Raw genomic sequence first — 21824 nt, 5'->3', positions numbered from 1 at the left:
TGGTGCCTTTGTTTTGAAACTTAGTGTTACTTCTCTGTTACTTTCTTAAACTATTTATATTTCTCTCCCCACTTCCAATAAGACAAATAATTTAATGGGCTGTCAACTCCCTCTGATCTACCCATCCCCACCATGTTGGTATTTTCCAGAGTTTCAGTTCTGGATTATTTTGGTTATGTTCTTTTCCTTTTCTTTTGTCTTAGATTTTTTTAAAGACAACAATGGACATTGTGAGATTATTGGTTTTTATTGGGTGGCCCTATTTAAAAGATAGAAAATGCAGGGTGTCAGGAGGATGAATTCAGGCACAAGGGGATAGGGGCATGAGGTAGACGTTAATTGGAGCAGTTGTGCTGACCCCCTGCTGGTGAAAGTGTTCATTTCATTTTGGTTGAAGCCACTCTAAGTACAATAGATGGTGTTTAGCCTTCAGCTTTATTTCTCTGTGTTTAAAGTGAGCTTTTATATGTCAGATCACATTTTCTCATCGATTTTCACTGTGATCTGGAGATTTTTTTCCCTCAAAGTCTTACATCAAATAAATAATAAAAATAATAGTTTAATAATAGTTTTTCAGTATTATGGAGTAAGTTGTGTGTATTATAGTATATGATTAATTCCTATGGAGTAAATGTACTGAAATAAAAAAATCAAATATATTTCAGTAAATTTTAGTTTCATAGTCAACTTCACATTGATTGTAATTTCAATATTTAAACAGTCATGACTCTTCTTTGACTACCAATATTTAGGAAAATTGTCTTTTTATGGCATAAAATGTTTTGAACCCTTCTTGTTTCCTAACAAATATTTTAAAGCCATAAATCTCCATTTTGGCATTTTTTGGCATGTTTCACAAATTTTTATATGAATTTTTTTTTATTATCATTGAGTTCTAAATATTTTCATTATGATTTTCTTCTTGATCGTGTTTAGTTTACCAGTATATGGATTATTTTGCCGTATTGATCTGAGAAGAGAATTTATATACTGTGTTTATCCATTGGAATTTGATAAGACTTTATAGCCTTCCTACAAAAATATTCCATGTGTTTTTGAAAATAATGTGCATCCTCTAATTATTGTGAGTTGTATGCATGTGTATAAAACATGAACTTTGCAATGTTGATTACAGATATATCTTTCTTTTTGGTCAACTTGATAGCCGTATCTGAGAGGAGTTTTAAAAACTGCAACTATAATTGTTGATTTTTCTCTTTTTCTTTGTACTTCTGTCATTTTTTTTGCTTGAGGCTGTGTTATCAGGTGCTTATCTTCCCATTTAACTATTTCTTTCCTTTATTATTATAAAATGATTCTCATGTGGTTTATTAAGATCATTTCCTTTTGGTTCATATTGGCTTAATATATTCATCTTTTGATCTTTTATTTTTTAACCTTTTTTGGCCTTTTTGTCTGAAGCATGTTTCTTGTAGTCAACATACTATTGGGTTTAAAAAATACATTTGGAGTGTCACTGTGTTTTAATTGGTGAGTTTAGGCCATTTATATATATTGCAATTACTGTCATATTAGGATTTCTGTCATTTTTTCACTTAATGAATTTTGATACAATTGCCGTTTTCTGCTTTCTCTTCAAAAAAGCAAATGTTCTTCTGCTTTTTAAAATGATATATATATTTTTTGGTTTCTAAAGTGGTGCCTTTGTTTTGAAACTTAGTGTTACTTCTCTGTTACTTTCTTAAACTATTTATATTTCTCTCCCCACTTCCAATAAGGCAAATAATTTAATGGGCTGTCAACTCCCTCTGATCTACCCATCCCCACCATGTTGGTATTTTCCAGAGTTTCAGTTCTGGATTATTTTGGTTATGTTCTTTTCCTTTTCTTTTGTCTTAGATTTTTTTAAAGACAACAATGGACATTGTCAAGTTAGCTGAACATCTTATATTGCTGCTTTTATTTAAATACTCAAGGAATTTCTCTAAGAGTGTTACCAGTATAGTTCTTTGTGTGGCCATCCTTTGGGGATTTTTATATCTGATAATAGTTTTGTTATGCCCTCACAGTTGAAGGCAGTTAGAATATATAATTCTCTACCCATATTTTTTTTTCTTTAATACTTAAAGAATACTACTTCAGTTTCTTTTCTTTTCTTTTTCTTTTCTTTTCTTCTTCTTCTTTTTTTTTTTTTTCTGAGATAGAATCTCACTGTGTAGCCTAGACCAGAGTGCAGTGGCGTGATCTCAGCTCACTGCAACCTCCACCTACTGGGTTCAAGCAATTCTCATGCCTTAGCCTACCAAGTAGCTAGGATTACAGGCACCCACCACCATGCCTGACTAATTTTTTTTCTTTGTGTTTTTAGTAGAGACGGGGTTTCACCATGTTGGCCAGGCTAATCTCGAATTCTGGATCTCCAGTGATCTGCCCACTTCTACCTCCCAAAGTGCTGGGATTACAGGTGTGAGCCACCACACCCAGCCTAGGATACTACTTCAATTTCCTTCTGCACTTAACATTGCTGTTGAGAAGTCTGATGTCAGTCTGATTCTTTTTATATGATTTGCTTTTTCCATATGGGTGCTTTTTTCTTTGTATTTGATATTCTTAAATGTTAAAATAATATGTCTTATGTGCAGGATTTTCGTTACTCCTCTGTTTGGCACTCTCAGTCTTTTACTATTGAGGTCTTTGATGTTTCTTTAATTTCGAAACTTTGGTTATTATTTTATTTCCTCCTCTCAATTTGTTTCTGTGATCTAGATTTTGGCAATTTCACTTCTATTCTCTATATTACAAATCTCTAAATCTCTGAGTTTTCTTATTCATTGAGTTTGCTGTCTTAGTTTTCTTTTTGTTTTTAGCAGTTCTAGTTTACAAGTCCATGGTGAAGGAGGACTTTTTTGTGTCTATGCATGGTTAGGACGTGTTGGATCCGTCTTCTCCCCTTTCTTTTCGCTGTCTGGCTATTATTGCCTCCACTGGGGTCACCTAGGTGCTGGTTCAGAGCCAGGTGCTATTATTGCCAGCACAATGTTCTTGTCCTTAGGATAGGCCGAATCATCCCCCAGGCAAGTGGGGAACTTATTTGTAGGTTCTTGGCCTTCATCTAGGGTGGAGGGCTTCTCCCAGTCCCTATTTTCACATGAAGAGCCTGGCTGTAGCCCCTCTGCCCCATGCTTGGTATGTTATTATAGATACTAGGAACCCTACAGGTTCTTTTTTTTTTTTTTTTCTTTTTTTTCCTTTTTTTTTTTTAAAGACAGAGTCTGCTCTGTTGCCCAGGCTGGAGTGCAGTCCATGATCTCAGCTCACTGCAACCTCCACCTCCTGGATTCAAGCGATTCTCCTGCCTCAACCACCTGAGTAGCTGGGATTATAGGCATGCACCACCACACCTGGCTATTTTTTTGTATTTTTAGTAGAGACTGGGTTTTGCCATGTTGGCTAGGCTGGTCTCGAACTCCTGACCTCAGGTGATCCACCTGCCTCAGCCTCCCAACGTACTGGGATTACAGACGTGAGCCACAGCGCCCGGCCAGAACCCTGCAGGATTTAAATGTCTAGGTGGTTCTGTTGGTTTCAGCTGGTCTTGGAACCATAAACCTTTGGCTAATTAATGGTCCCTCTGGATGTTTCTTTTCTGTTTCTGTTCCACAGAAATGTGTAACAAGTTTATCAGGGCAGTTATATATTTTTATTTATTAAAAAAAATTTGGGGGTGGTTATTTGGTGTTTGTGTGAGGGAGAGGTAGGTTTCTCCTTAATATTCCATCTTGGCTGAACATTTTCTGAATGAACTTTATAATAAAAGTGTTTCTGTGTTATAAGTGCAGTTACTTTGTTCTCAGCAAAACTTTCTTTTGATCCTATTAACTCCTTGACGATTAGAAGTATCTAAGATTATTGTGACCTGACAGGAAGAATATTTGTGTACCAAAGTAAACCTACTGTTTAGGTAGGTTTGGTCAGCTGTCCCCCAGCTAGCCAAATGCATGACTGTGAGGTTTGCTTAAATTAAATTCAACTAATATATTAGATCTTTTCTTTTTATGCATTTTTCTTTCCTCTTTTCTGTCTTCTCTTTTTCTTCCTTACTCCTGCTGATACATAAGCCAGATGTTTAAGAACGAGGAGCATGGGATAGCTTAGCTGCTGTGGGGATGGTCCATCTGTGAGGAATAACAGAAACCGTCTGTGATTTTATACCGTGCCCAAAAAATCTTCAGCTAAGTGGAAGAACAGCAGGGAAGGGATTTCAGGGGGGAACTATCTCTGACTTAACTGTTAGGAAGTGTATTTGAGAGGAGACAAAGAAGAAATGAATGAAATGGGAGGGAAGCACGAAGCTTTATTCCTTCCAGCAATCCAAAAGCAGTTCTATTCAAGTGAAATGACCAGAAAATGAATGAAGAGAACAGTTTGTCATCATCAGAACAAAAAAAGTTAAACTACCTAAAGTAAAAGCTTATCAGTAGATTAAAATAAGATATAAACATCCTCTAAATTATTAGAAGTGGTAGAATTATCAAGTTCTTGTTTCCTCCTCTTGGTCTAATTTTCTGCCAATCTTTGAAGATTATTTTAGTCTATCGTGAAAATAAAGCACTTGTCCACGTGCTCAGGCTCATAAAAAAATCAGACTAAGGAGAATATAGTAGCTATCACCAAAGACATGTCCTCTTGGCCAATTGTGTTCCATTTTTATGATTATTGATGTTTGTGCAGGAATCCTAAATATTTGCAAAAGAACACTGCATTTTATTTAAAACAACAAAACAACAACAACAATATTGCTTTAAAGAACAGCCAGCTCTCTTGGCTGGAAGATTCCTCAAGGTTCTTTTACTTTTCCACATCTTCTTCTTTGTTCTATCCATCCAGTGCTGTGACTTCAACTCTCTGTGCATGACTTTCAGATCAGTAAAACTATCCCAGGCTTCTCTTCTGAGCTCTAGGGTTGTATAACCAACTCTCCCTTAGATACTCTCACCTAGGTTTTTTATTGACACCCCAAACCCAACATGCCTGCAACTGGTCTTATTATCTCCCTCACCCAATGTGCTCCTTATATTTTTATTCCCTATTTCAGTTAATGATTCTACCATATACTCAGTTCCCAAGCCATGAACCCGAGGCTCATCTTAAGTTTCTCTCTCACCCTTCACCTTTGTTCACTGAGTTCTAATGACTGTCATAACGGAATATATTTTGGAGCTATTCTCCAGATCATATCACTTCTCTGCTTAATCCCTGCAGTACCTTCCCAGTGTCTGCAGAGTAAATTCGTATGCCTTTACGTTAGATACAAAGTTCTTAACCCTACTTCATGCACCTGCTTTCTGCCTTTGACTCTGTTCTCCAACAAAATCCAACTACTGTGGCTCTGAAAATGGCCACATGCTCTCCTGTTTCTGTTTTTTCAGTTTTGATATTTTCTTTACCAGAGGCTTTTTCCTTGAAACTGGCAATAATTTCTTCCTATTCCTGTTGCTGCACTCCCACGTGTCTTTCGCTCCTGACCCTGGTAACTTTGAAAACTCCTTTTTCTGGGTCTCAAAGCTTCTTGACGTAACCATATTACAGGAAACACCACCTTGTTTGTCTTTGCCTGTCTTCTGCATTATACTCTGGGCGTCTTTGGGTTAGGGACTGCTTCTCTGTCTGTGTAATTCAGCATCTGTGGTGTGCCTTTGTACATAAGGAGAAGCTCAGTAAATGCTAGTTGGGTGAATAAAGTAGATTAGAGGTGCATGTGGCTCGAAACGGGAGAGGATGAGAATCCAAAACTGTGTGCAGGTTTTGTGAGAATATGTTGGGGTCTTCAGATTTTTTTCCCTTCTCAATTTCTAGAGGCAGTGGCTCTCCATGCTCATGCTTTTCTTGTGGCAGTGAGTCTGCCATACTTCCTGATGACTCCTGGATTGCCTGGCACTGCTTTGTGTTCTCTAAGGCTTCCCAAGACCAAGACATGGTCTCCACCCTGACAAAATGTACAAGGGAAATGGGCACCTTAAACCAAGTTATAAAACCAGTATATGATGGTGAAATGCAAAATTGATGGCTGCAGACAGCTGTGAGAAAGGAGAAAAGAATCAGGAGAGGAGGGGTTTGGCAAGTACCTTGTGGGAATTAATCTGAGGATGCTGCGAGGAAGTCATTTTCTCTCTAATCGGTGGTAGTTCATTTTCCAGTGAGTGTCTTAGAGTCTGTTCATAAATCCTTTGGTACCATTTTTGTTCACTCGCTGGAACACCCTTTTTATCCAGAGGTGATTTGTCTGTTTGTAGATGCCTGTTAAAGGGTAACACCTGAGGGGAGAGATTGTGTGAGAGATTCTTCACTCAGAAGAAATGATAGGGAAAAATAATGAGTGTATCTGACTTTAATTCTCAATTTTAAGTTAGTTTCGTGGGATTTAAAATCTTTATTCCCAGCCAGAGGTGGTGGCTCACATTTGTAATCCCAATACTTTGAGAAGTCAAGACATGAGAATCACTTGAACCTAGAAGTCCGAGATCAGGCTGGGCAACATAGGGAGACCCTGTCTCTTAAAAAAAATACACACGCACACACACACACACACACTCTCTCTCTCACATATTTTAGATGTATAAATATAGATATATAAATATATATGAAAAATGTATAAGGAAAAATGTATATGCGTTTTTTCATATATATATGTATTCATTCTAAAAGTTGAACATAGAATGTTTTTTAAGTTTTATTATTTTCATACTAGTTAAAAAAATGCTAATTTGATTTTTGGTGAACTAAAGTTTCAGAAATGGTTGTGAGTATTTAATGTTTATGTACCTGATAATTTATTCTCCCTCAAATTCAGTGATTCTCTCAAGTAGGTAAACTCATTCCTGAACAGTGAAGGAGGAAGGAACTCTGTACACTTGGAAAGTAGGGTGAGGTGTCTTCTCCTTTGATCAGCCTGTGTCAACATTCCCTTCTACCAATATTATTTTCACTTGAGGGTTCAGATTGCCACTGTTTGGCAGGAAGGAAGAGAAAACTCTCTTAATAGAATGTGATTTAATATGTTGAATGACAATTTGTGCTGTGTCAGTCTGCTTGGGAAAAGGATTAGAGGCAGTGTAAATGATCTGCTGTATCTGGTTGTAAAAGCATTTCAGGCATCTTTCAGAAGTAACATTAAACCCCTGGTCTCCAGTTCCCCAAAGTTGCTTCTCATTGACAGGTTTCTCTTGGTAGGAGTGAGTCAGGGAATAAACCAGTCCCAGACTCTCCTTTGCTGCTTCTGCCATGTCATGCCTTGCCCGGCCGTCAGGGCACACAGCCCGGGGAGGACTGAGGGCCTGGGTCCAGCCTCCTGCAGCCAGGGAGCTGCTGGCATCTGACTTGCTGTGAAGGTGATCCTGTTCTGCTTCAGAACTGATGACAGTTTGGTGCGTCTAGCTGAGCCCTGAGGGCAGCCGTCATGCCAGGTCAATGTTCAGGTTTACTCTGGACTCTGTGCTGGTGTTCCATTTGAGATTCTCTTAATTTTGGGGGGAGTCATTGCTCATGATGAATGAAAGACACAGGGAGGGGCCGGGGAAGGCTGGAGGCCAGCCCCCTCGCGGCACTTGGGCTCTTTCATAGAAAAGAACTGGATGGAGTTGAGCTCGCTGGGCACAGGGGATGACGTGGTCTTTGTTCCAAAGTGGACTGGATCCCAGAAAGAAAATAAATTAAAAGGAAATCATAGCAGTGGTCTACCAGTGGGTTTTGGTCCATTTGCCTGAAAATTGGCCCTTCTGTTGGAGCTGAATTTCTCCAATTAGCTAAACGTTTTTGTGGTGAAGCACTGTGGAAAAAGTGGCTTCACTGAAAGGGCAATTGTAGAGTCTTCTAGACTTTATAAATAGACTCAGGACAGGGAGAAGAACTGCCCTGTGGAGATACGGTTCATCTCTTGCTCAGCCATCTCCCCCACCCTCCCTGGGAACACACTTACGAAAGAAAGAGCTCAGAAAACCCTTTGGAGTTCCAGTGGTGCAGCTGGTTAGCACGCAGCACTCACGCAGAAAACTCTTCCTCATCAGAATCTTCTGCACAGGGTCCGCCAGTGTCCCCCGCAGTACCCCTCATAAACAATTTCTTCTTCCAGCCATCACCACCATCTCCAAGTCCTGCTTGTCTGGATTCAGTTGTTCTAGAGCTCCGTTTGTAAGATTTTCTCTCTTAACCCTTCATTGTAAGCTGGGTCAGGAGTCAATAAGAATTACTTTGTGCAATCAGTTTTCAAGATTACAGTCTGGGGAGCTAGCTTAATCAGAGCCTGGAATTTCTCCTGTGCTTCATTTTTAGGAGAATTGAAATCCATCTGACTGGGCACGGTGGCTCACGCCTATAATCCCAGTACTTTGGGAGGCCGAGGTGGGTGGATCACCTGAGGTCAGGAGTTTAAGACCAGACTCAACGTGGAGAAACCCCATCTCTACTAAACATACAAAATTAACCGGATGTGATGGTGCATGCCTGTAATCCCAGCTACTCGGGAGGCTGAGGCAGGAGAATTGCTTGAACCTGGGAGGCGGAGGTTGCGGTGAGCCGAGATCGCATCATTGCACTCCAGCCTGGGCAACAAGAGTGAAACTCTATCTCAAAAAAAAAAAAAAAAACAAAACCATCTAAGATGTTTTTTGAGAGCAAGGTCCTTGCTGTTGCTGGAGTTCTTGCTTGTTGTTTCTAGGGCCTGGGACTGAGGAAACATGAAGCTTTAATCAGCTATAAGCTGTTGGGGACTGGGGTTATGAACCTCTATATGTGTCACATTTGCTTCCATAGCAGTTTAGGACCATCACCTATAAACTCAAGGCCAAGTCAGTGCTATCTTTATAGAACATTGCTGCCTCTGCAGGGTTGCCTGGAGCAGTTAATATTTAATGGGGACTGAGGATTAGGCCTAAGGGCCGAGCCTTGATGGGTGCAGATCAGGTGCATTTTATAGTAGCTAGGAGGACCATGAAAGCAAGACCAGTAGAGGGAAATAACTGCTCTTGTGAGCTCTCTCTTCCATCTTCTGCATTTTCTACCCAAGCCCATAATGTACACAAATTATATTATACTAAACATATTTAATAAAATGGTCCCCTGTGAATGCATACATTGTGCAACTCATTTAAAAAAAATTAGCTTCGGTTTAAATTCATCCTGTGCCATCACCACAAAAGCCTAACTCTTTTGTAGTACCCTCCCTGATGTCCAAAGGGAAATGGAAGTTTGTCTATGTGTGGGATTTTAATGTTGGGGTATTAGAAATTACAATCCAAGGGCCGGGCGCGGTGGCTCAAGCCTGTAATCCCAGCACTTTGGGAGGCCGAGACGGGCCGATCATTAGGTCAGGAGATCGAGACCATCCTGGCTAACACGGTGAAACCCCGTCTCTACTAAAAAATACAAAAAACTAGCTGGGCGAGTTGGTAGGCGCCTGTAGTCCCAGCTACTCGGGAGGCTGAGGTAGGAGAATGGCGTGAACCCAGGAGGCGGCTTTCAGTGAGCTGAGATCTGGCCACTGCACTCCAGCCCGGGCGACAGAGCGAGACTTTGTCTCAAAAAAAAAAAAAAAAGAAATTATAATCCAAGATACCAGCTCAGAAGACAAGGCTCTTTTAGAGTTGTCTAATTTATTATGCAGTAAGTGGCAACTGAGAATGACTTAACCAATAGGTGACCAGAAAGGAACAGGTTGGACCCCACAGGGCTGGTGCGCTGCTTGGAGCTATTCTTGATTTCATTGGTTTATACCTGGACTGCTTATAGTGAGGAAGTCATTGTGGCCACCATTGTGCCTTTTATCTTCCATTATCTGATTCTGAGCATTGTGTTTTTTTGTAGGGAAAACATTCCTCACTGTGTATTATCTGTGGTTTATTTTAAGCATCTTTGATTAAAAAAAAAATGTAAAGGCAGGACACCCAGATACTGTCAGGCTGAACTGTAAATGTAATTTTATCATTTGATTAACAAATCAAGTAACACCATATAATTATTAGTGGAGTTTTTTCTTCTCTGGTATTTGTTTGAAATTCGATGCCTTTTTTTCCTCCTAGGTGACAATCCTAACCCTTCCAAGGAGGACACCCCTACTAGCAGTCTGGACTCACTTTCCTCCCCGTCTCCCGTGACTGCAGCTCTCCCTGGGCCTCCTGGACCAGACAAAAACCACCTTCTGGCAGACGGAGGGAGCTTTGGAGACTGGGCATCCACTATGTAAGTCACCATGCTTCTGTTGGGTGCTGAAGGGAGGAAGGCATGACTTAGTTCCTTTTGAAGTTTCCATGAGCAGTGACCAGTGGGTGCTGAAGCCATTACATCAAGGAACCCTTATTGTCTTATCAGAGGGGCCACCAAAGGGAGAAGGGTCCTTAAAACAGAGCCTTCCTTGAATACTCTCTTTGTTTCTAGTATGGAAGGGTAGATGGATGCTATGTCAAATCTGATCTAAGTTCAATTCCTGGGCAGTTTTGGATTCTGCAAAGGAAATTTGTTACTATCCCACCCAAGATATTTCCCCACTAGTTATGCAGACTTTTAGAGATGTGAGAATGCATGCTGATGGACAGACTGTTGAAACTGTCTATAGAATGATATTTTACTTACATGAATTTCTGAGAGCAGTATGCTAGCATTCTGCTCTGTTTTGCTCGATAGCGTCCTGCAGAGTTGAGACGTGATGGTTGACATGTTTGATTTTATCTTCTCAGTTTGGTTTAGTGCCAGGCATGTGCAGATCAGCTCAAGTATATTAGGACGAATAATATTAATACAAATAAAGTACCTTGAACCTGTGAGGGCTTGTCTGGCTGTGTTGACCAAGTCTGTTTAAAGACAGGATGGTGGTGATGTGGAACCCAAAAGGGCATCATGTTTCAAACAAGTGTTCAGAGAAGAGAAAACTCCACTAATAATTACAAGACAGTACTTGATTAGTCAATCAAATTTTATCTAAAAATGCATTTATAATTCATCCAGAGAGTCTTTTTTTAAAGATGGAGTTTTGCTCTTGTTGCCCAGGGTGGAGTGCAATGGTGTCATCTTGGCTCACTGCAACCTCCACCTCCTGGGTTTAAGTGATTATTCTGCCTCAGCCTCCCAAGTAGCTGGGATTACAGGTGTTCGCCACCACACCCAGCTAATTTTTGTAGTTTTAGTAGATATGGGGTTTCACCATCTTGGCCAGGCTGGTCTTGAACTCCTGACCTCAGGTGATCCACCTGCCTCAGCCTCCCAAAGTGCTGGGATTACAGGCGTGAGCCACCATGCCCAGCCCATCCAGAGAGTCTTAAAAAAATTTTTTTGAAGCCAAAGTTGCTTAAAATAAATTATAGATAATGGTGTCATCTGACCCTAGCTGGGCATTCTTGGGACTTTAAATGGACTGGAAAGTGTTCCTCAGATTACTTGGCTTTTTATAGTTACTGCTGGATTCACATGAAATGATTATGAACTTATTAAGTATTAAGAGAGGCTGGGAGACATTTGGCATGCCAGAATTTGGGGGTGACCTGAAGACTTTGAAAATCTAACTGGGACTCCAAGTATGGAAACACATTCTCCAGATGAGATTTTTTCCTGCCAATGTTTTCATCTGTGCTTATTTTTTATGCTGAGGATTGTGGATTTAAATCCTACATTACTCAGGTATGCTTGTCACCGGTACTGTTCCTTTTCCACAATAAAAATTTTGTTTCACCATAGTACTACAAGCAACAATAACAGTAGTTACCTAGGCACCCAGAGTCTATAATCCTGGTTACACTTGAGGTGGAATTTAGCTTGTGTGTGTGTTTTAGTGAAAACCAGATCCCTAATTATGCCTTTCGGTAAGTGGATATCACAGGCAGTGGAGTGCAGTTTAGGCAGTCATCTTTCTTCCATAGTAGTTCTGCAGAAAAGTGACATTATGAGCCATGGTACAGCCAACACTCAATTCACAACACGTCCATGCCTGAAACAAGAAGGGCTTGATATTTTTGGTCATAAATCAAATGAGGAGTGAATTCCCTAGCTTCCTATTCATACGCATTTTTAAATGTCATGAAAAGCACTCCAACCTTGAGAGGCCAAAAAGGGGGTTGGGGGGAGTAGTTGAAGCAAGCCTGGAGAGGAGATTTTTTTTTTTTTTTTTAAATGGAGAGTTTCTCCTACTTCAGAAACTTGATCTTTTTTTTTTTCTTTTTTTTTTTCTGTGCCATGGATGGAATACATCTATGTTTCTCTGAAGTATATATTAAAATGTTTCTTATGTATCTTTTAAAGGATTTACTGATTAGTGTGTATCGGTCACGATTTGTCATTATGTTAGCAAGTTTGTATATAGGTATGTGCCTCTTGGACTTGGGCACGCACCAGAACCCCCTGTAGGTCTCACTAAGACCCACTCTGCTGGCCCCACCCCAGAGCTGAGGATTCAGTAGGTCTGAGAAGGGACCTGAGAGCCTGCCTTTCTAAGGAGTTTTCAGGTGACAATGAGTGAGCCTTGATAGAGAAGACCATCCGCTGCTCCTTGTCTGCTTCCAGGGCTGTGCTGAGTATAAGCTGCTTCTCTGAGGAGTGTAATTAGGATAAGTGATTTCTCCACCTCTTTTGTTTAGAAAAACACTCTTCTAGGGTCCTGCATTGCTGCCTCCCAGTAGCCTGTGTGTGCTTCCCACATGCTTTGGTTCTCTTTGCCTCAAATATCCATTGTGCTTTTTTGCACAAGCCAATCCTGACCTATCTTCACGGTCTAATTTAATCTTCACCTCCAGAAAGTCTTCCCCATGCTCTAATCTACAGGGAGCCTCTAGAGAGATCCCTTGTCAATATTTCTGCTGATACTCATTATTTGGCGCTAAGAAATTCAAGTCGCCTTTGAGTATTGTTTAATATTTGCGTTTTAGTATTATTTGATATTTATGTGGAATAAATGTTTCTACATGTCTATCTAAACTTTCCCTTACCCCAAGCTAGATCATAAAATTGGTTTTTTTTTTTTCGTGGGGTGGGTGGCGGGGTGGCAAAGACAGAGTCTCACTCCGTCACCTAGGCTGGGGTGCAGTGGTACGATCTCAGCCCACTGCAACCTCCACTTCCTGGGTTCAAGTGATTCTCGTGCCTCAGCCTCCCAAGTAGGTGGGATTACAGGCATGTACCACCACATTGGCTACTTTTTGTACTTTTAGTAGAGATGGGGTTTCACCATGTTGGCCGGGCTGGTTTCAAACTCCTGACCTCAAGTGATCCACCCGCCTTGGCTTCCCAAAGTGCTGGGATTACAGGCGTGAGCTGCCGTGCCCGGCCATAAAATTCTTAATGATAGGAATTGGATCTTATATTCTTTGAACTTTTTTGTGATATTGACATAATTATTAGTAAACATTTAATTTCTTATTTTAATTATGTATTCATAAAAATGCTACCTTTTGGAAATCTCATTTCTTTCTGTATGTTACTGAATGTCTCTTAGGCTACTACATTTGGTTTCTTATTCATCATCATCTTTTTTTGAGACGGAGTCTTGCTCTGTAACCCAGGCTGTAGTGCAGTGGCGCAATCTCAGCTCACTGCAAGCTCCACCTCCCGGGTTCATGCCATTCTTCTGCCTCAGCCTCCCGAGTAGCTGGGACTACAGGTGCCCGCCACCACACCTGGCTAACTTTTTGTGTTTTTAGTAGAGATGGGGTTTCACCTTGTTAGCCAGGATGGTCTCGATCTCCTGACCTCGTGATCTGCCTGCTTGGGCCTCTCAAAGTGCTGTGAGCCACCGTGAGCCTGTGCCTGGCTGATACAGGTGTGAGCCACCGTGCCTGGCTGATTCATCTTCTTTCTTATAAAGATTACAAACTCTTCCTCTAGCAATTCCACACAATTAATCTTATCATTTGCTCCTTACTGTGTTTTGTTTCCTTAGCCTTTATAAGTTCTCATTGTGTGTTCTCTTGTCTTTTTCCCCTTTATCTCTGCATACCAGCTGTACAGTATTAAATATGATAGGTTCTAAGTAAATGCTCATTAAGATCCCTTTTAGCCAAAGTTGCTATGGGGTCATTAAAACTCTACTCAGGGCTCTTAATAGGAGGCAATGCCTGTACTGTGATCTCAGGTCCTACGGAATGGAGTCCAAATTTATGTGGATCACATAGGGCCCCAGTAAATCTGTTGAACAAAAATGCTAAAATCTCATCCACTGAAAAACAATTTGCAGAGGAAAATGTACAGCAGCCATGGTTCTGACATAGGCAGTGTGTTAATGCAGCTGTTGCCTCTGATAGGTAGAAAACAATGCAGCAGAATTGGATTCCTTGGGTTTCTGCTGATGTTTATGACTTGTGGGTGTTATTCATTGCAGTCAATCAATCTGTAGCTATTACTTACCTGTACACTCAGTAAGGTGATGGGTGACTTCATTGCCAGTGAAGAATTGCTAGCTCAGTCTCCTTGGAGGACATTACATCATAGGTCAAGGTATTTCAAATGTTTCAAAGTCATTTTTTCCCCACAATAAAGTAGTTTTTGCTAAACAGGTTTTCTTCTATTGTAATGGATGGAGCCAGGTCCTTGACAAGTAATCCTTTTAGATTCTCTGCCACAGATGAGAATCTCTTTTAAGAAATATCAGGCATTGCTATCTGCTTCCTCTACAGATTTCAAATGAAAAGGATCACCTCCTTTTCTGCCGGCACATTCTCAAATTCAAGATGGCATGGTCTCAGAATAGCTCACTCTAGTTCGGGGTGCTGGCACCCTGAGATGCATCTCACTTTTCCCTGGCAGCCCAGGGGGGCAGTAGATTCCCCTCTCCCGCCCACTGAGAGGCTTGGCTTTATTTATCCTGAATGTTAAGATATCCCTAAAGCATCTATCCCAGCTAGTGCCTCAAGCTGTCATTGTGCCACTGAGATTTGTGCCTACTCAGACTTGATGTCAGTTATTTAAAATCACTAGATAACACCTTCCTATTCCCATATACAGCCTTGTGCATGTCATCATATACTTTGTACTCACTGGTAACCATTTTTATTCTTGTCAATGAAATCACTTGTTTCCTTTAAATTGGGCAAATGAATGGGGGTTTCTCAGAGACAACTGCTTGGCATTTCAAATTACTTGACTGTTGGTTCCATGATTGCTTTTCAGGAAGTCAATAAATTTTGCTGGGAGATACCAAAGTACCCCCCTTAAATATGATTTGTGGCTTAGTATACCACAGTAAACCGTGAATGATTTGCCTAAAGTTCAGAAAAATAATCATTTTAGATCATTTTTAATAGATTTCTGTGAAGTCTGGCGCCTACTGAGAAAGTTGCTATGAGAAGTTACAGGGTGGCAGTCACTGGCGAACTCTGTCTTCACTTCCTCCCTTCCCCCCTCTCTGTCTTTCCTTCTTCCCTCTCCCTCGTCCTTTAGAGAGGGCTTCCTCAACCCAGCATTCCTCGAAGGCCAGGGTGGTCAGTTCACCCCAGAAGTTGGTATCTTAATCAGATTATTTTTTTAAAAAAAATAGATGTATCTTTTAAAAGTGCTTTTTACACATTTGCTTTTTTTTTTTTCCTAACTTGACCAAAATGAACATATACTGCTTTTGTAATAAGGAGTGGGAAGCTCTGTAAATTTCAGGTCAGGAGAGGGTGATAAGTAACCTAAAGGAATGAACTTCCCATTGCAAAAACTTCCTGCATCTTTGTTGGTTAGTAGGGGGATGATTTCCTAATAAGATTAGCAGCTTTACTCTGTTTACTTGTATGTGGGCTCTGGTTACAGAATGCAGTGGGTTACACTGAGATCTCTAGTAGAGCCTAGTGCCTTGTTGTGGAAGGATGTGGTCTCTGATTCTAGGTACTGTGAAGAATGAATTGGCAGCCAGTACCTGTTACCATACCTAAGTAAACAGCAGGGTCACTTAGATAGTGGAGGTCTAAGGGAGCTCAAATCTAAGGCAGAACAGGGCCAAATGAACAGGAGGAGCATGCTGCCTTGCTGTGAGCCCACAGCAGCCTGTTAAATTCTGTACGGAGGTTATCTCCTTCCCCTACCTCTTAAGGGTCTGGGGATTCAAGGGAGTAGAACCTTTTGCTTTAGCAGAGGCTAGTGGTTGAGGCTGCAGAGAAAGTATGTTTAGATACCCTCTTGGCACTTCCAGGCTCAGAGACCATGAAACATTTAGTATTATGGGCCACCAGACTTTGTTTCAGCTGTGTTGTAAATGACATTTCCTCTTAATGCTTGCATCAACCCAGTAGGGTAGATATATAGTCATTTTTAAAGATTGGAAGGCACAAAGGACATAGGAAAATTGGCCCAAGCCACACAAGCAGTAAAGGACAGGTGAGTTTGACCGCTCATGTGTTTGCCCAGTGACTTGTTTTACTGTAGAAATCGAAATTGTGCAGTTGCATATGGGGATATTGTTTGAATTGCAGGCGTTCTCCACCCTGCCCCGATTCTGAAACTCAGTGAAACAGCCATGGCTGTCAACTGGTCAGTGCCCTTGGATTGAAGAGGAAACACTGACCTTACATTAAGTCATGTGGCTGTGGTTTATAATTATCTATGGGGAATAAACACTTGAATCTGGTTGCTGCGAATTCATCATCTAACACCTTGGCTGAGATGCGGGGAGGAGGGCCTTCTCCCCCACAGCAGCGCTGGAGAGACTTGGAAATTTGATCTGTGCAACCAGGCAGCATCCATAATCTTTTTATGAGTAATATGATATTCAGTTGTCTCCCTTCAGCCTCAGAAATGCTCTGGAAGTGAATCTCGGGGCCTGTACTCTTGACCATCTACCATCACAGTGTCTATTCACATTCAGTTTGGGGGTACAACTTTTGTCCTGTATGTTTTCTTGAATTTCTTCTCTCCAACTTTGTATAGAAATTATGCTATGCCAACTGCCTGTCCCCTTGCATGCTTTGATACACATCCATTGTGGCTTGCTGGGGTATTTTTGGGATCTGCTTTGTGTACTTGGCACTTGCATGTGGCCTAATTCGTGTCTTCCTTTGCTGTGCTGTAGCTGCAGGTGCTGAAATTTGGAGGTTTTATTTTTAAGTCAGAATGTTGATAGTCCATGTAACTTTAAAGCTCTACCATGAAAAGATGACTTCCCAAAATAAAGACATGTCTGAATTTTGTAGTAGCTTTCCCACTACTTAAGACTTTAAAAACAGTTAAGTCTTGCATCAGTCATTTTTGGTTTTTAGTTTAACTGGTTTTTGTTGTTAAAGATTTTCTTACTTGATGGCATTGTTGTAATTTATTATTTGCTGTTCATGAATTGGCTGTGTCTCAATATCTAAATAAGGTAAGGACCTCATGGGCTCTCTCTGTAAGTTCGAGACCGTTTACATTGGTAAATCACTGATTTCAAACAGGCCTGGCTTTGCATTCACGTTTTGTTTCTTACAGCCTTGAAGATCTTATATAAGTGATTTAAGCAAACCAAGGCTTAGCAAGATGATCTGTAAAAGGGGAATAATAACGTCCGTCCCTCTGGGCCGGGGTGAGGTTTCCAGATACCACATGTAATAAAACCCAATCACTGCTCCCCTGAGAGCTGGAGGCAGCCACCTGCTGGGATTTTCCTTTCCTCTGAGCACGTAATTCAATATTCTTAGTTTAACTTGACCCCAACTTCCTGGTTCATCAGTTACATAATCTCCTTACTAAATAGCTCAGAGAGAGAACCTTTCTAGCCTTGGAGAAGCTCTAGATGTTGACCTGAAGTTGTGTTGTTTTTAGCAGTTACTGTATTTATTCCCAGAGGACTCAGCTGGGGCTCCTCTCCTAGTGTCTTGCTTTGGGGATCTGCTTTGTCAGAGCCTCTGAGAATAGACCCTTGGCTATCACATGATCAAGGCATGGGGAGCCTACTGAGACCCAACCACATTTATAACTTATGCTGAGCTGCATACCCAGGTACCGCACCCATTACAACAAATAACCCATAAATCTGTTTGTAGGTAATTGGTGGATTTTTCTGAGCACAGTATCTGTGTCTCTTTGGAGCTGTGCTTGACCCTGTTGAAGATGTTCAGCCCTCACATTGGGTAGCAGCTGGTTGAAACATTCCTGTCAGTGACTCTGCAGCACTATAACCTTTAGACCTCGAATGCCCCTTAATTTTCTGAAATGAAGTTACAGTTCCTTTTCTGTTCAGCTAGCAAACTAAAGTTCAGCCCTCTTACCTGATTCCACACTGATCATCTGGAAGGAAGATAGGATTCAAGAAGAACTCTTTGAGTGGAAGATTGGTCAGAGATGGAATTCTGCAGCTGTTCTCTTACAGCAAAACCAAGAACTTTTGCTATAAGAGAGTGGGGTTTGGGAGTGAACCTTGTCAAACGACTAGGTGGTGATGTCCTTTCTTGTTGGAGGAGGAAATCCATGTAGGAGCCTCAGGATCACACAAGGTGAGGACTGCGTGTTAAACATGGCAGGCCTTCCTTCATGGGGCTCGAGGGATTTCCTGCAGTGCCCTTCCTCCTCTCCCTGACCGCGTACTTCCTGCAAAAGATATTTGTTCTCAGCTGGGTGCGGTGGCTCACGCCTGTAATCCCAGCACTTTGGGAGACTGGGGCAGGCGGATCAGTTGAGGTCAAGAGTTCCGAGACCAGCCTGGCCAACATGGTGAAACCCCATCTCTACTGAAAATCCAAAAATCATCCTGGCATGGTGGTACGCACCTGTAATCCCAGCTGCTCAGGAGGCTGAGGCACGAGAATTGCTTGAACCTGGAAGGCGGAGGTTGCAATGAGCTGAGATTGTGCCACTGTACTCCAGCCTGAGGGACAGAGCAAGACTCCATCTGGGGGGAATGGACGGAGAAGGTATTTGTTCTCAAAGGTGAACAAGTTACTGCTTTTACATGCTGGCTGCCTGTATTGGCTGGCTCCCTGCTGCCTGGGAGGTGATCTCGTACAGTTGAAGCGGGACTCTGCTGCAGGAAAGCGCTGGGTACGTGTGAGTCAGCCTCAGGCACCAACAAGGGAGCCCTGTACCACAAAACCAGTGAAGACTGAGGGGATTCTCCATCTGAATTGCCTTCATCTCCCCCAACCCCCACGTCCCTCCCAGGCTTCTTATCTGGTCCATTTAATCCAGGGGTGAGCAAATTGTGGCCCACTGCCACTTGTCTTAATAAAGTTTTATTGAAACACAGCTACACTTAGTTGTTTACGTTTTGTCTGTGGCTGCTTTTTGACTGACAGTGATAGCAGAATTGAGTAGTTGCAGAAGGTCTGCCAAACTTGAAGTATTTACTCTCTGGCCCTTTACAGAATAAGTTTGCCGATCTCTAGCTAATCAGTAATCAAAACAAGTCTGTTTGGAAAGGCCCACCTTTCTTAAAACCCAGCTTCAGGAAGTGTAGTTTACCACTGTGGTGGTAGATGGAGAGTGCAGATGATTTTAAGTGTAAGCTTCACACATCTCTTCTTGTCATTAAACCAACCAGACATTTTCCCTATGGGTTTTGGATGCCCCCAAATGTTTGTTTATAATTTCAAAAGGCCGTTAGTGTTTCAGCGACTGAAAAATCTATGTGAGGTTGTTCTTTTTATAATGTATCATTTAAAATAAATTTTTATTTTGGAATAGTTTAAGGTTTACAGAAAAATTACAAAGATAGTACAGAGTTTCCATAGACCCTTCACTTCCCCTCTTCACCTCCCGCCCCCACTCCCGCCCCCAGCCCTTAGCATCTGACAGAACTGTGGTATGTTTGTTAAAAAATAATGAAATTAGTGTTGATACAGTACTGTTAACTAAACCACAGACTTCTTGTGGACTTCACCAGTCTTTCCAATAATGTTCTTTCTCTGTTCCAAGCTCAAATCCAGGATGTCATGTTTCTATTAGCAACTTTAGATTTTTTTTTTTTAATTTTTTTTGGAGACAGAGTCTTGCTCTGCTGCCCAGGCTGGAGTGCAGTGGTGCGATCTCAGCTCACTGCAAGCTCCACCTCCCGGGTTCACGCCATTCTCCTGCCTCAGCCTCCCGAGTAGCCAGGACTACAGGTGCTCGCCACCACGGCTGGCTAATTTTTTTGTATTTTTAGTAGAGACGAGGTTTCACCGTGCTAGTCAGGATGGTCTCGATCTCCTGACCTCGTGATCCACCAGCCTCGGCCTCCCAAAGTGCTGGGATTACAGACGTGAGCCACCGCACCCGGCAACTTTAGATTTTTTAAATGATGACGTCTACCTAATATGGCCATCCTTTTTTCCCTTTGCATAGCTGATTTGCTGTCTTTTGGTAAATTAAATGGTTAGTGATGGTATAACCCTAGAAATCAGAGGTAAGGTCTGACCCAGAAATATGTAATAGTGAGGGCTTCGTTTACTGACTGCTTACTGTGCTTCAGTGCTTTACGCCTATTATCTCATTTAAACCCCACAGTGACCCAGCCGGTGAGTCATGACTCTCTTCACATTAGCTGAGGGAGTTTAAGTTGCTCAGCCAAGTTTCGGTTGCGGATGACGCCAAGTGCAGACTAATGACGGCAACTGTGGGCCAACCTCTGGGGAGCACTCTTAAGTCATTTGCTTCCTCCTCAGCATAGCCTCTAGCTATTGACAAAAAGAGGAACAAGCCTAGGGGAGGAAGAAACTGCAAGCTGGCATTCAGCCAGCAATGACATTGCCAGCTTTGGCACCCAGGTCTCTCTGCGGAGTGGCAGAGTCTTAGGCATTTGTAATTTGCATGTGTACAATCCTTCAATGGCCTTTCTTTGCCTTTAGGTTATGATTGTGCCTCCTGAATATCCTGGTACTCACATCTCTCTCACCGTTCTTTCCATATTCCATTCCAGTCACTCAAGAGGACTTGAGGGTCTGAGATCTGTGCTGTCTTGTCAAAACAGGGTTTACTAGAAACAGGACCTTGAGTAAGTTGCTTTCACCTTTTTGAGATGGTCTTCTCATATGTCATGTGGAGTAATAGGGTGGTTGGGAATAAGTGAACTGTGCCTGCATGTTGCATCTGGCACAGGGCTAGATTGCACAGTTATGCCTTGCATGAGCCTGGGTGTGGGGAGGTGATGATGATGTTGACTATGGCAGCATCAGCTTCAGCATTAGCGCCACACAGATGCTGCCTCCTCCAGGAAGTCCTTCCTGGCTATCCCCCTGGTTATTAGGTGCTCCCTCCACTCTTCCTCTGAGGGACCATGGGCAGATCTCTACATGGCTCTCAGTGCCTGTATTATGGTTATTAATTGGGCATTCTCCACTCACTTGACTGGAGAGCAGGTGGTGTCACGGTTGCCTGGGTGTCCCCAGGGACTAGCACAAGGCCTGACAGGAAGTCCTCAGACCGTAAATGATGAGCCAGTGGGTCTACTCTGAACCTTCCTGATGGGCAGCAAAGGCCTCCTCCCCCCAACCCCGTGGGTTATGGCGACTTGCATGTCACAGGCCTTTGTTTCTCTGCACTGCTGTTATCCCTCGGTGTGCTCCTGTGCTCGTGTGGAACCAAATAGTGTGCTTGCGTGTGGAGTTCTCCCTCTCCTGGCACTTAAGGAATAACTGGCATTTATTTGAACAGAGATTTTCCCATAATATACAGATCTACAATATTTCCTTCTGTCTTTATTAACATTTTCAAACACTCTTGCCCAGGACAGCTGTTCTAGACTTATGCTGTATGTTTCCCAGACTGGCATGAAAGATCATTTCACTAATGTGTTAGTTTCTGCTCAGAGACCTGGCAACTGAGAGTTTAGAATCTTTCATTGCAGTTCAAACTTCTGATTTGATCTCATATTGTATAATTGTAGTGAAATATCTTGGTATTTGGGGGATTTAGTCACTTCAAATAAGCATTCATTTCTTTTCTTAGTGCGTATTCTCCTCGCTGTA

The 21824-nt window shown here is 41.9% G+C and overlaps 1 protein-coding gene across 1 annotated transcript in view; it reads left to right on the top strand.

The window, feature by feature from the left end:
* The window catches only part of ARHGAP10 (Rho GTPase activating protein 10), a 351063-nt gene that overhangs the window by 314114 nt on the left and 15125 nt on the right, over positions 1-21824 (top strand). The window contains exon 19 of the mRNA XM_011973261.1: positions 10035-10194. Within this exon, the coding sequence (XP_011828651.1) occupies positions 10035-10194 (160 nt within the window). The remainder of the gene's footprint in view (positions 1-10034; positions 10195-21824) is intronic.

This window comes from Mandrillus leucophaeus, unplaced genomic scaffold (assembly GCF_000951045.1).
Source record: "Mandrillus leucophaeus isolate KB7577 unplaced genomic scaffold, Mleu.le_1.0 Scaffold136, whole genome shotgun sequence".
Lineage (NCBI taxonomy): Eukaryota > Metazoa > Chordata > Mammalia > Primates > Cercopithecidae > Mandrillus > Mandrillus leucophaeus.
This window is presented reverse-complemented; position numbering and strand designations above follow the sequence as displayed.